Source organism: Coffea arabica, chromosome 2c (genome assembly GCF_036785885.1).
Source record: "Coffea arabica cultivar ET-39 chromosome 2c, Coffea Arabica ET-39 HiFi, whole genome shotgun sequence".
NCBI classification, from domain to species: domain Eukaryota; kingdom Viridiplantae; phylum Streptophyta; class Magnoliopsida; order Gentianales; family Rubiaceae; genus Coffea; species Coffea arabica.
This window is the reverse complement of record NC_092312.1, coordinates 65,698,260-65,712,147: the sequence shown is the minus strand read 5'-3', so window position 1 is coordinate 65,712,147 and position 13,888 is coordinate 65,698,260. Positions and strand designations below refer to the sequence as shown.

Here is a 13,888-nt window from a genome sequence, read left to right as displayed (position 1 = left end):
ATATTATTAAAAAGATTAGAGATCAACATTAAAGTTCATGGACCTAAATGCATTAAAATGGACCTAGATGCAATAGAATCAAAGTTGTAGGCCTATAGTGAGGTTTCAAGAAATTGATGGACCAAATTGCAAATCTAGTTTCTGATTTTGAAACCCATTTTCAACCTTTTAGTGGAGCAGTGTAGTTTAGATCTTGGGCAATGCTATGTAGTTTTACTAAACTTGATTTTCCCCCTTTTTTTTTTCGCTATGTTTTCCTTTTCCCTCTTCTTCTTCCTCAACCCTAGCCACCGCAGAAATGAGCACCAGCAACGGTAGTGCTGCGGGCCTTTGCCGCCACCAACCACCGCCAGTCATAGCCTTCCAGTGATAGATTTACCCCAAACTATCATCTTCCACTGAGTCTTTTGCATAGATTCCATTTCCGTCCTCGGTATTTAAAAAAAAAAAAAAAAGAAGTGAAAAGTAGCAAAAATGACTATTTACAACCAGATCTCAATTTCATAAACTCATTCAAAACAAGCACATACTTTACCAAACTTGTTCCAAATTGCTCCTCATTAGACGTGTAACATAAATAAGCCCACAGATACAGTCATACAGCGTCAAAAATAACAAACTAAAAATAATAATTTGAAACTTTACAAAAACCCATTTCTTGAACTAGAACTTAAAGATTATTAAAAGGGACCTTGGCAACGGCTTTAGCTTTGCTATGATAATGGCAGTGCTGCTCTCAATCTCTAGAAACTTTGGAGGAACCCAACGTCTTCATCCTGACTTTTTATTTCAAGTGTTTACTTGTGTGTGTGTGCAATTGTGTGTTTCTGTGTGTAGTGTATGCTGTTAGGGGAAGAGTGGCCGAGAGACAGAGAGAGAGTTGGAGAGAGGAAAAGAGAGAGAGGGAGTGAAGAGTGTTAATTGTGTTGGTGAGCGTCTCATGATAGAGAGAGCCGAGAGGGAGTTTTGTTTCCTGTTGCAAGAGATGCCAAAATGTACCATGTTCATGAAAACTGAGGGATCAGAGAGAGTTAAATGGAGAAGGAGGGAGAGTTAAATGGAGAGCCAGTGCGGTTGGGGGGTCCTTGTGTTATCGTATGCGATTGACGGATAAGATACAACCATGCTGTCACTCAAGAAAATTTTAACATCATAATTCCTTTCGAGAATGTTAGAAATAAGAAAGAAGAATATATGCTTCAACGCACTTGAGAATTGTCCAAAGAAAAAAGAATATTTCAAGTGTTGCATGGGTTATTACTTTGCGGGCACACCACTTAAAATTTGTCCAAAGAAACGTCTGCGTAGCCTTTTTGAGCGATTATGACTTTGGAATCTTCATTTGCAACACACGCTTGAAGAGGGATTACATATACATCATTCATGCTTATCTCTTGAGATTCAAACTTTATTCTAAAGGCATTATCATGTGATATAGGTATTTTCTCGTTGAAACATAAATTAGATCCATCATTTTGATCAAAATGTAATCCACTTTCACATACAACATTCTCACCATTCATAATAGGATCGATTTGCATATGATTAGAAGAAATAACTTCACACAAATTACACAATTGGTTTTGAATTCTACCTATGTGAGAAGCCAACTCTTGTTAAATTTTATCTCCATAGTTTCAGATTTTTGGATAGAGGAAAATATCCTGCTCATTTTATTTGATATGGAGAAAAAACAAAATTATTTAGTGAAAAATAAACAATAAAAATATTATTAAAGTTCTATAGATTTGTTTGTATTGAAGATTATTTGGAAATTTTTTTAGAAATAATATTGTAATACTTTTTTGTGATTTGATATTTGTAAACTAAAAAAGTGGTTAAAAAATAAATAGATGAATGAGAAACGTGTCTATGATGCAACAAAAAAGATTCTTAGAAAAATTTAGCAATCCAAACAATTTTTAATAGCATCTAATCATGATGTACTAAAAGAAATGAACCCAAAAATTTTGAACCCCAAATCAACTGTGTTTCTCTCTTTTCTAAGTATTATAAATGAAAAAAAAAATGTATTCTCCAATATAAAGAAAATATCTAGCTATTAAAAGAAAAGCACAACAATATGCAGATTTATAAAGAGAAACGGGCAATATTCGAGCATTTTTAGTCTTTTAATAATAATTTTGCATATACATTTTTCAATAACAATGTTTATTATTTTTTCCATTATTACATGAAATCAACAAGATATTTCCCTCAATCTTAAAAAAGTATAATTATGGGATGAAATTCAATTAGGGCCATATCTATAAATATATTATTTTTTATTATCGTATTAGGAATATTGATTTTTTAGATATTATTTATCCTAAGTGTTATAAAATATTGAAGTTGACCAATGATTTTAGTGACAAACAAACAAATTGGAAAAAAAAAATTATGTTAGAGGATAAAGTGCAAAACAAGTTTGGGGAATTACTGCATTTAACTATTAAGGATATAAATGTCTTTTTGACATTACCATTACACAACATTAGAGTCAACTGACGGTTTAAGGGATAAAATGAGGAAAAAGTAACTTTTGGCAGCAAAGTACAAATGTTCATTACAAGTGCTAGATAAGTGCACAAAGAGACTGGGGTACCCTAAAAATGCAGGTTTTGGGTAGTACTGTAAACTTCCAGTCATGCCATTGGACACAGGACTATTATTTTGCATGTGTGACAGAGATTGTGAGGTAATAGTGAATAAATTACCTCCAAATAGGGTTGCAGAAATGTATTTAAGGGTTGGAGGGGCAGGAAATGTGATGAATTTCCATTCCCGAGGTCCTAATGATGGAGCCAATCAGCAAGGAGATAACTTTCATGAAAATCAGGCTAAGGAAGAGGCTGAACAAATAGATGTTTCGGCTGATACCACAAGTGACATTGAGGTATTAGGGGAATTTCCACCAGATTTGGTATTAAACAAGGCAGACGAAACTGACAGCAAAAATGATCATGCAATGGAACCAGAAAATTTTGATAACAGAAGTTCTGCTGAAGTGGAAAAGACAAAGATGTAGAGTTGGGACCAAAAAAAAAAAAAAGGCTGATAAAGAAAGAGCTCATAAAGTGGAACCAGTAATTCAACCAGCACCTTTCATGTCGAATGGCAATATCTGTTTTAACGTATCTACTCTCCAAGCTGCTGCGGGCCATAACATGCATTTAGGTGGAATTGGGAATGTGCAGCTCCATGGAGAAGGGAATGCATTTGCTAAGTTGTGAAATCGAAGTTCTGGTGCCAAATAGTCATGTGGTGGGTCTTTTTGTTCATTTAGGACCACTAAATGTCTGGTGTTGAATTAGTTTTGTGGTCAAAAAAAGGTTCTATCTGCTATTTTTGTTTTTGGATGAGCTAGCCTACTAGTATTTGTTTTGTTTGCTGTTATAGCTTGGGCGAAGGTTGAACATGTCTTTTTCTTCTCAGAATGATATGTAATCACAGTTGGCTTAATCCAGTTCAAATATCAGTTGCTCATCATTACTACTATCACATTTTTTGGCTATTTCACACAAGATTCCAGTCAATCAAAGCCCACTTAGAAAACAGCCCACTTAGAAACTAACCTCATAATCTTATATGTGCTAGCAAAATTACATTTCATCCGAGTAAACAGCTTTCTACAGCAACACTACCTGATTTCATTCTTTTAAAATATGTTAATACATAGTCTACTACATTACCTACAGAAAAGTTGCAACTAACCTTAGATTTATCCTAAACAAACTACTTCATATATCATAATGCTTCTTCTTCTCAATGTCTCTGGTCATTTTTTACCTCAAGTTTTGCCAGTAGAAACCACACTTCAATGTATACCCACTGGAAGATGATGTACATCTTCAGCCTCCCTAGCTTTTCCTTGCGGCCACCTTGAGTTCTCTTTCAAGCCGGCTATCTTAGCTTCCATCTTCTTCATCGATCTCAATAGGCTAGGTATTATCTGCTTTACCCTTTGACTCATTTCAGGATCAACCCAATCCTAATATCAACAGCCTCCAATTTCCTAATCAAACACTAGAAAATATTTGAAACACCAAACCTATTAAAAAAAACTCAAAGGATAGTACAAGGTTAACCCTAATTGACCGTAACGCCTACTTAATTAGCACATCGATAAAATCTTCTGGCAGGGTTTATGCTTGTCCATGATGTTATCAGTAGTGCTTTTTTTTCACAATTGCAATTCCTTTTTTCCCATCCCTTGGGGTTTTTGCTGAACGAAGTTCATAGGCCTTTTTCCTCTTCATTCTTCTGCTGCAACAATGCAAGAGTGAAAAATGTTCTGTTTGAGGAAGACGATCCTAGATTTCTTATGTCTTGGATCGGGTTTATGACTTTGATCGGGTAACTCTTAAATCAATGTCCCACATGTATAGGTTAAGTAGAGGGAAAGTTTCCCTCCTTGATGATACCCCTAATTTCCTTCCCATTTTCATTTTCTTTTTGAGACATTTTCCTTGAATTTCCTATAATGCCCTTGCACAAGGGCACATGTGGCCCACATCTCGATCCACCATTAGTTTTTTGGATTCCATCAATATTTTTGCTTGGGTGGTATGATTTTGAAAGTTTAGGGAATAAAGTATCCGATTTTGAAATTTAAGGATCAAAATGGGATACCGCATATAATTCGAGAGTATAAAGTGAAATTAATCCAATTAAAACATATATTGACCTGCTACAGTATAAATGTTTGCAATTATTGCACTGATCTAGCAAGCCTTTATACAGTTATACTTTACTATTATGCAAATCAAGTTCTCTCTCTTTATCCAAACTCTGACCTGCTACAGCTTATTGGTTAATGAAAATTTTATGTTGAAATTAATGTTTCTCCTTAGTTTATGTTAACAGTAATCTTAGAAGATACTTAGTTTTGATCTCTAATTTAACAAACATAATAGAATAGAATTATACAGAAGATCAATTTTCACATAGAATGCTACAGAAGATCAATTTCAACATCATCCCGTGCATAAAAAAAGCTGAAAATTTCTTGTTAGATTCATGAGTAGAGGATTATGTCTCACAGTTATTCGAGAGATGAAAAAATAATACTTAATATGCAAATAAGGGCACGAGACCTAACATTCGAGAGATGAAAACATTTTTCATAGAAAAAATAGTATTAACTTTTATCTGCTGAGCTCTAACAGCATAAACAAAATCCCCCTTCTTGCCTTGAAAAAATAAAAAAAAAAAAAAACATAATAACTTTGTGCTGCTGGAATTAGTATAAGTGGGGGAGGTATTTTTTACAATTGTATCAAGAGTTTGAGAACCAAAGTACAAATTGCCTTGATATATATCTTCTCTACCACTTGGAGCTCCTATGTATCGACTTTGTGCTCTCATTTTGTAGAAAGAAATGGAGGGAAGAACATAACAACTCTGGGGGAGCAACTAGGGGTCCAAATCCACCAGAGTTCACTTGATTTGAGGTAACTAATGTGTAGAATTGAATTTTATTAGTGGAACTTAATAGGATTTGGTGATCTTTATGAACCAAAGTTGAGTTGGTAACTACTAGTTGGGAAAATTGAAGCTGGACAGCTATAAACCAATTTTATGGCTATGATTTTTTGCATATGTTGTTATTAACTTGTAACCAAGCATTTGATGTGGGTATATGCATGAAACTGAAGAGAATTTAAATGTTAATGGCCAAGAAACCTTGGGTTCTAACTAACCTCAAGGTTAACAGTCACCTTTGCGCAGCTTTAGTAAGTTGGCCATAACTTGATATGAAAATATTGAAATTGGATGAAGTACAATTCTGTTAGAAACTAGATTCAGAGATAGTTCAACAATATAAAATCCAAGCTCTGATTCGTTGTCTATTAATACCAGAAAATTTGCAAAATTTGCTGAAAATCAAGACCCGCGCAGCTAGAGACTGGAATTTGCGCTGACTTGTGGTCCAACTTAGGGCCCTCTATTGATTGATTCACTAAATGATTCCTTCTGGATTTGTTTAGCATTTCTAGTGTCGGTTCTAAGGCCACCAATTTTACAGTAATTTGACATATATAACCTGAGTTATATGTGTTTAACTAATGACTGCATTTGTTGAAATTTCCACTTGCATAACATAGGAACTTGAAAGTGTACCGAATTGTGACTGAATTTAGATAAGTTTATGATCTGAATCTCTCGGTGGTTCCTTCTAAAAATAGTTAGAGCCTTGATTCTAGTTTTTAACGGCTTGAAATTTTGAATTTTCCGAAGTATACAAACCATGTTATGCATGTTTAATGGAACTTTGTCCATGCTGAAAATGATAGATAGCAGTGCAACTCTATAGTCGACTCAAGTATATTGGCATAACAGTTGAGATGATTTACGTTCTAGATTACTACTAGGAGTTTCAAACAGATAATTAATATTTTTATTTTACTATTTTAGGGGAAGGATAAAGAAGAATTTTGGGTGACACTATAGACAAATTCCAATTTATCTTGACTATGGAGTAAGTGGTTCTTTCATATCTCTATGGTTTTTAAATGTATTCATAAAAGGCTTTACTTGCTACTTGTTATGCAAGAATATATTTTGTTATATTAAATTGGATTGAGCATATGTAATTGTTCGATGACTATGTGCTTATGAATAATTGTACTATATGTTTCAAATGCGATTGTTATGCAATATTTCGAATATCATTAGACTTGCTTGAATAAATAAGGGACAGGAAAAGAATCTAGAATTGCTACATTTAAATGCCGGTACAGCCCTTCCACGAGTTATAATAGTAGACAAATGGCCCTATCACACGAAAAAGTAGTGATCGTAGTAATTATTCGGAACTACGTTTTTAACTTATAAATGGCCTTATCACGGGAAAGAATAATAATATATAAGAGTCTTGTCACGAGATATAATAATAACCGTGGAATACTCGTTAACTGAATGCAAAGTGAAAAGAGAAAAAGATCCACATATTGTAATTAAAAATTAATAAAACATGAATTCATGCATAGTTATGCATCGTATATGTAATATGCATGTAATTTTCTAATTGTGATTGAATTTTGTGAAATGATTTTACAAAACGTTCTATGTAATATTAATATGCTCGATCCAATGGTGATGTGACTAGGCTACTTACTAAGCAAGAGGATGCTCACCCTAATTAATTTCCTTTTGCAGATGAGAAGCAGGTCTAGAATGGTTGGAAGATTAATTTTGATCAGGCTATGTTTCTAGAGTTGAATTTTGCAAAATTGTAGCCTATCTGGTTTTTGTACCCTAGTAATGTATATATGTCAAGAGTTTAGCATGAAGCATTATATGAGCGATTTTCTATGTTTGAAACTTTTGTAAATTCATTTGAAGGTTTATGTGATACTCCCTCCGTCCCACTTTGATAGTCTTGTTTTCCTTTTTTGTCTGTCCCAAATTGTAGTCCACTTTCCCATTAAGAAATGTAGTAATCTTTTAAATTGTCTAAAATACCCTTATTAAATATCTTGTTATTAATACATTGTTATTAAATACTAACCCACTACATTGAATACATTGAGCTTTTTCAATACTAACCCATGATTGATATTAATTGGTACTCTTCGTGATTAGCATAAGGGTATTTTAGGAAATTATTAATCTAAATTTATGTTTCCAACCAAATTAATTACACTTTCTTAATCTGTGTGAAAAAAAAATCAAGACTAACAAAACGGGACGGAGGGAGTAGTTGCTTTGTGTTTATAAGTTCGACAGACGGTTTTGTATCCTCATGTATTAACATGTGTTTATCTTAATAATTCAACTTAATTAGAAGTATAATCATAATGATTAAAAAAAAAAATAGGTGTCGATGTTAAAAAATGTGTAATATGAATGTTACGCGCCACACTTTATTGTGTAACAGAAGACCTGAAAATTTTCCTCACCATAAAGGGGGAAATTAGGAAACCACAAAACTGAATCGGAAAAAGGATCCGTGCAATTAGAGCACGTGAGTCAAGTAGTCAACTCCATTCAATTAATGGTCCAAATCGAGCCACTTGGCCTCGGCTCAATGCAGTGGTTGATTTTGAGACGTAGGGTCAATTCTCCAACGACTCGAGCAAACGTAGTCCGATCCGTCAATAGCCAATCTTAGGTGCCCCGGATCCAAAGCGAATCTACCGACTTGCAATTGCGTGTCGCTTACGGTTTTGGGTTTTCCCAGACGTCAATGCTGACCAGCTCTGGACTCCTCAAAACTTGTATATAATACCCTCATCTTCCTCCCTTCTCCCACTCATTCATCGATCCTTGTTCAAATCCTCTCTCAAATTCGTCAATCAAAAGCCTTCACTGCTATTCTGTTTCTTCTCTCACAAGGTAATCAATTCCTTCCTTCTCCGACGATTTATCCTTTTCTGTTTGTTTTCAGAATACATAAAGATTTGTTGTTTGTTTGCTGCTTTAATTGATTCTGATATGGTTCTAGTTTCTTAATCTCCCAATCATAGACGGATCTGATAGTGATTATATTGGTTGCGTTTTTATTATTTTTAATTAGTCGGATTTTGATGCTAGGTTTTCTATAATTTCTGCAATACAATCCTAATTTTGGAAATTGGTTGCCCCTTTTCCTGATATTCGGGTCTTGTGTATGATCTATCAATTTAGGCTTTTTGTTCCTTGATGCCTTAATCGACGCTGTAGCTTCTTAGCCTTTTGATAACCGATGAACCCATGTGGATTAATTTGGTTGAACGAGAAGATTTTTGCCATTTTAATGCTTTTAATTGTGGTGGTCCGATTTTGATCTGGGTTTTTTTTTATATAATTTTTGGGTTGAACCCCTAAATTAAGAAATTTGGTGCTCCTATTCTTCTGTTATTCAGGTCTTTCCTTGGGAGTGAGTTTTCTTTTGCTAGGGTATATTTTCTGCTAGCAATTTCAATTTTGGGGTGAGGAATTTATATTAATTGGATCTGATTTGGTGTTTTGGTTTTTTCTTTCTCAACAGATGCAGATCTTCGTGAAAACCCTAACTGGAAAGACCATAACCCTTGAAGTTGAAAGCTCTGATACTATTGACAATGTCAAGGCCAAGATCCAAGACAAGGAGGGCATCCCTCCGGACCAGCAAAGGCTGATCTTTGCCGGAAAACAACTCGAGGATGGTCGTACCTTGGCTGACTACAACATTCAGAAGGAATCCACCCTTCATTTGGTTCTGCGTTTGAGGGGAGGGATGCAAATTTTCGTTAAGACTCTCACTGGGAAGACAATTACCCTTGAGGTCGAAAGCTCTGACACCATTGACAATGTCAAGGCCAAGATCCAAGACAAGGAGGGCATCCCTCCGGACCAGCAAAGGCTGATCTTTGCCGGAAAACAACTCGAGGATGGTCGTACCTTGGCTGACTACAACATTCAGAAGGAATCCACCCTTCATCTGGTGCTCAGGCTTCGTGGGGGAATGCAGATATTTGTAAAGACATTGACAGGAAAGACCATCACTTTGGAGGTGGAGAGTTCTGATACAATTGACAATGTGAAGGCCAAAATTCAAGACAAGGAAGGAATCCCACCGGATCAGCAGAGGTTGATTTTTGCTGGTAAGCAGCTTGAAGATGGCCGTACTCTTGCGGATTACAACATTCAGAAGGAGTCAACTCTTCACCTGGTGCTGAGGTTGAGAGGTGGAATGCAGATATTTGTAAAGACTTTGACTGGAAAGACCATCACTTTGGAGGTGGAGAGCTCAGATACCATTGACAATGTGAAAGCTAAAATACAGGATAAGGAAGGTATCCCACCTGACCAGCAGAGGTTGATCTTTGCTGGTAAGCAATTGGAGGATGGAAGGACTTTGGCTGATTATAACATCCAGAAAGAGTCCACACTCCACCTTGTCCTGCGTCTTCGTGGTGGCTTCTGAATGTTGAAGGCTGTCTTGCTATTGGAAGTTACATAATCCTGTTAATAATTTGCTTTGCTTGTGTCTCTTTGCTGCCCAAGTCATGGTGACTGGCTTTTTAAAGCCTTTGTAATTTTCGTTGTGGGATTGGATGGTGGTGTTATATTGTTTGCTGTGATGGGATTTTATAGTGGTGTTATCTGTTGCCAAATAAAATCGAGGACTTCTAAAAGCTTTTGTTAAAGTTTGCGTTATTATGTTTACTTGATTTCTTCTTGTTTTCAGTTTGTATATTTGCTGGGCTTGAGAGCATGCGTAGCTCGTTCAGTTGTCCAGTTCTTCCCTGATAATCATTTTCCGCATGTTCTATGTGCTTGTGCTCGCCTTCTTGGTGGGAGTGGTAAATTGGGCTGTTTCTTGGTAAATTGGGCTGTTTCTTGTTTCAACAGATTTTAGTCTGAAATTACACATTAGGGTTTTTTTGTGGTCAATGTCCGTACGAAGCACATTGAGGTTTTTTTGTCCTAAAATTTTCCAATCATATACCTTTCCCTTTTAAGTTTATCGTTAACACACCTAGTATTTATCTACTATAATATTACACACACACACACACACATATAGCAACAAATTATTATTTGACTTATTTAATCTTGCCTACTCTTCTTTATGTTTATTTAGTTTCTCTAATTAATTTTATATTTTTAAACATATAACACGTAAAGTATATTTTAATGAATGTCTTCAGATTGATATACACAGTCACACATACCTAGTAAATAGTAATCTACAAATTTTATTTTGTCATCATTTGTAATTTTTTTTTGAAGTAGAGCACAACCCCAGTGCTTGTATAAATAGGGGCAAACACGGAAGGGACGGACAGTGGCAGCAACCCCCAAAAAGTTTTTAAAATTTTAAGATTCTCCCTGTAATTTTAGTTGTCAACTAAAAACTCTGACCCCTTAAATATAATTATCAATAGCTGTTTTTGTTATTTTGATTAATTTCTTTAGATAAAGTATCTTATATCAAACTAGAATTAGTTTTTTTTATATATATAAAAATATACCATTAGTATCTACATTACCTTACGATTAGTACTATTTTTGAACAACAATTACTAGAACAGCAACTAATATAACATTGTATTTGTTATATAGAAAATCCAAGATTATATAGGGTAATTAGTACTATTTTTCAAACAAATTTCTTATAACAGACTAACTCTTAGATTTTTGAAACGCTATAACTTTAAAATAGCAACTAATATAACACTGTATTTGTTGTATAGAAAATCAAAGCAAAAAAAAAAAAAAAAAATCAACTATTGTACAAATTGGAGAATCTTCAACCACGATTTTAAACACTTCTTGGTGATAGTGAATAGAAACGATATATAATATAATTTTCACATTTTTTTCTTTATACTTTATCTTTTGTTTTTAAAAATTTCTTATTCCTGATTATAGTCTATTGAACTTTTGTGTTTACATTTAGTGTGCTTTATTTGATATAGAATTTTTATCCCCCAAACTAAAATCATGAATTCGTCACTGTGTATAAAAGCACAATTTGCATGTGCAGAAGATCCACCACAAGTTAAGTTTTCAAATAAATAATAGAATATAAAGCCGCTGAACGAATTTGTCCTTAGGTACAATATATAAGAATTCTAATTTTTCCCTTATTTTATATAATAAGAATAATTTCATCCCAATATCTTACACTAATGGTGGTAAGTGCATAAGTGACACGATTTTGATTTACCACATGCCGAACGTACCAATAAAGGGCCTGTCGGCTGCCCTTACCAAACTGCTGCCCTTTGGATTGCTATTTTTTTTAAAAAAAATATATATATGGTAATAATTTAATATATATAAAATAAAAAGATAATTGAAAGGTATATATACAAAGAACGTAAAAAAAAATTTTCTTGACGGGAAAGTACGGCGCGCAGGCAGCCATTTCTCTACGTGCGTAGATTCTGCATTCCAATTCTTGCTTTTTTCCACGCCCTGATGATATTATTTATTTTTTCAAGTTCAACCGTTAAGCTTACTAAATAGTAATGAGTTCGGACCAAGATAAAATTTTTCATCCTGCCGCGTAGGATTTGTCTTTCATCAGAAGCATAAGCGGCTCATTTAATTTACTTCAAAGTCAGAGATGAAGTAAAGAGTCATTTTTACTGCTGAATCTGTGCACAAGTGCGTAGTCTACATGTTTTAAGTCAAATGAATACATGCAATACCCTCCATTTTGGTTGCTGAGAGCATAGGAGATTTGCTTCATCATCCTGACTATTGCATCTCTGCCTATTCATCTGTATGTGACGTACACCTATGTTTCTGCTCACCGGAACTTCAACTGGTCTTGATAGCAAAGTATATTAATCCCTTGTTTAGATGCTCAATTTTATGGTAGAAGAATTTGCTTGATTCTGATTTTGACTAGAATCCGTTAGATGGTAAGGGAAGCTATTCATCTTGTTTAAATTTTTTGGTTCCAATACATTTGTTTGGTTCAAGTACCTGAAATGCGTATCATTACTATAGTTGATGTTTGGTTCGTCGACTCTTTCGGAATAGAACATAATAAATATATTATAAACCACATCGTAAATGATAGTTATTGGCTCTTTGTAAATGGGATATAAGAAATTTTTACTAATTAAATATATTAATATAAATGTATTAGTAAATTTAGTCTAACTAATTAATAATTTCTATTAGTAAACACGTAACTTCTCTGCTTGATTTGCTGGATTTTAGATTGGTCTTTACATTATCTAAATTATCACACGCACTTATTAAAGATAAAGTGGCCAGCCAACGCATACGAAGAATAATGCTTTTTTTAGGAATAAGTTGGAAAAATAAAAGAAGGCATGGTAATTGAAATCCTCAATGACTGGTGGGTGGCTAATATTAGTCCAGGTTAACGAAGTTGTATGTATAGCTTTGGAATCAGACATTATTCAGTGAAAAGGCCATTTCTTTCTATATATAAGAATTGGTTCCATCCTGCTATCACAACAAGTATTGATGGGCGACGCTGTAATAGGGTTGCAAACGAATCGAGCCGCTCGCGAGCAGCTCGAGTCAAGCTCGAGTCAAACTCGAAGTCGAGCTCAGAATATTAAGCTCGTTAGCTCGCGAGCCGACTCGCGAGTTTGAGTATATATATATATTTTTTTTATTTTTATTTTTATTTAATAATAAAATTACGTATATTATATATATTTTTTTTTATTTTTTATTTTCATAGTGAAATTACGTATATATCCTTAATATTTTATTATTTATTCAGAAAAAAATATTATTTTATTTATTTTTTTAAAAAATAAAATAAATTTTTTTATTTTTTTCGAGCTCGAAAATTGCCAGCTCGTCGAGCTCGAGCTCGAGTTCGAGCTTGGTAAAATTTAGTCGAGACTCGGCTCGATTAGATTAAAACTCGACTCGGCTCGGCTCGTTTGCAGCCCTACGCTGTAGTGATCCAACTTGATCCTGTTAACGACAATACCCAATGAAAAAATTAGGGGTGAAAAACTAAAGTAGGAGTTCTCACAATGATACACTCATATTTCTTTTTAAATAGACAGCCTTCCATTTACATTTAGAGCTATTAAGCTCTCTATTTGGCCACTGGCCATTTGGTCCAGGGTGATGTTGGAGGTCAGGGGTTCAATCCTGCCTTCCTCAAATTTGCCACATTATGTGGCTGGTCTTACTTGACCATCTCCCCTTACCCCTTCCTGCTAAATTAGACTAGATTAGATTATATGGCATCTAACGTTGTTAACACAAAAAAAAAAAAAGAAAAAAGGAGCTCTCTATTTAATTTTTACATGCACAAACCGGCTCACAAATCGATAGTAAAAATAAGTAAATTAGCCTACAATAAGCAATTCCATTTTCCTTCGTAGCATCCAATTGGGTTGCCTTTTCTGTCGTGATAATTCAGATGGCACAATCGTTCCAGGGTCCACCGTCAAAGCCTTCCAACCCA

At 34.5% G+C, this 13,888-nt stretch overlaps 1 protein-coding gene across 1 annotated transcript; it reads left to right on the top strand.

The window, feature by feature from the left end:
• The first annotated feature begins 8,179 nt into the window (after nucleotides 1–8,179).
• Nucleotides 8,180–10,115, top strand: LOC113727480 (polyubiquitin). Its single transcript, XM_027251675.2, has 2 exons — nucleotides 8,180–8,340; nucleotides 8,975–10,115. Exon 2 carries the CDS (start codon nucleotides 8,975–8,977, stop codon nucleotides 9,890–9,892), a length of 918 nt encoding a protein of 305 aa, XP_027107476.1. The 5' UTR covers nucleotides 8,180–8,340; the 3' UTR covers nucleotides 9,893–10,115.
• The last annotated feature ends 3,773 nt before the right edge of the window (nucleotides 10,116–13,888 follow it).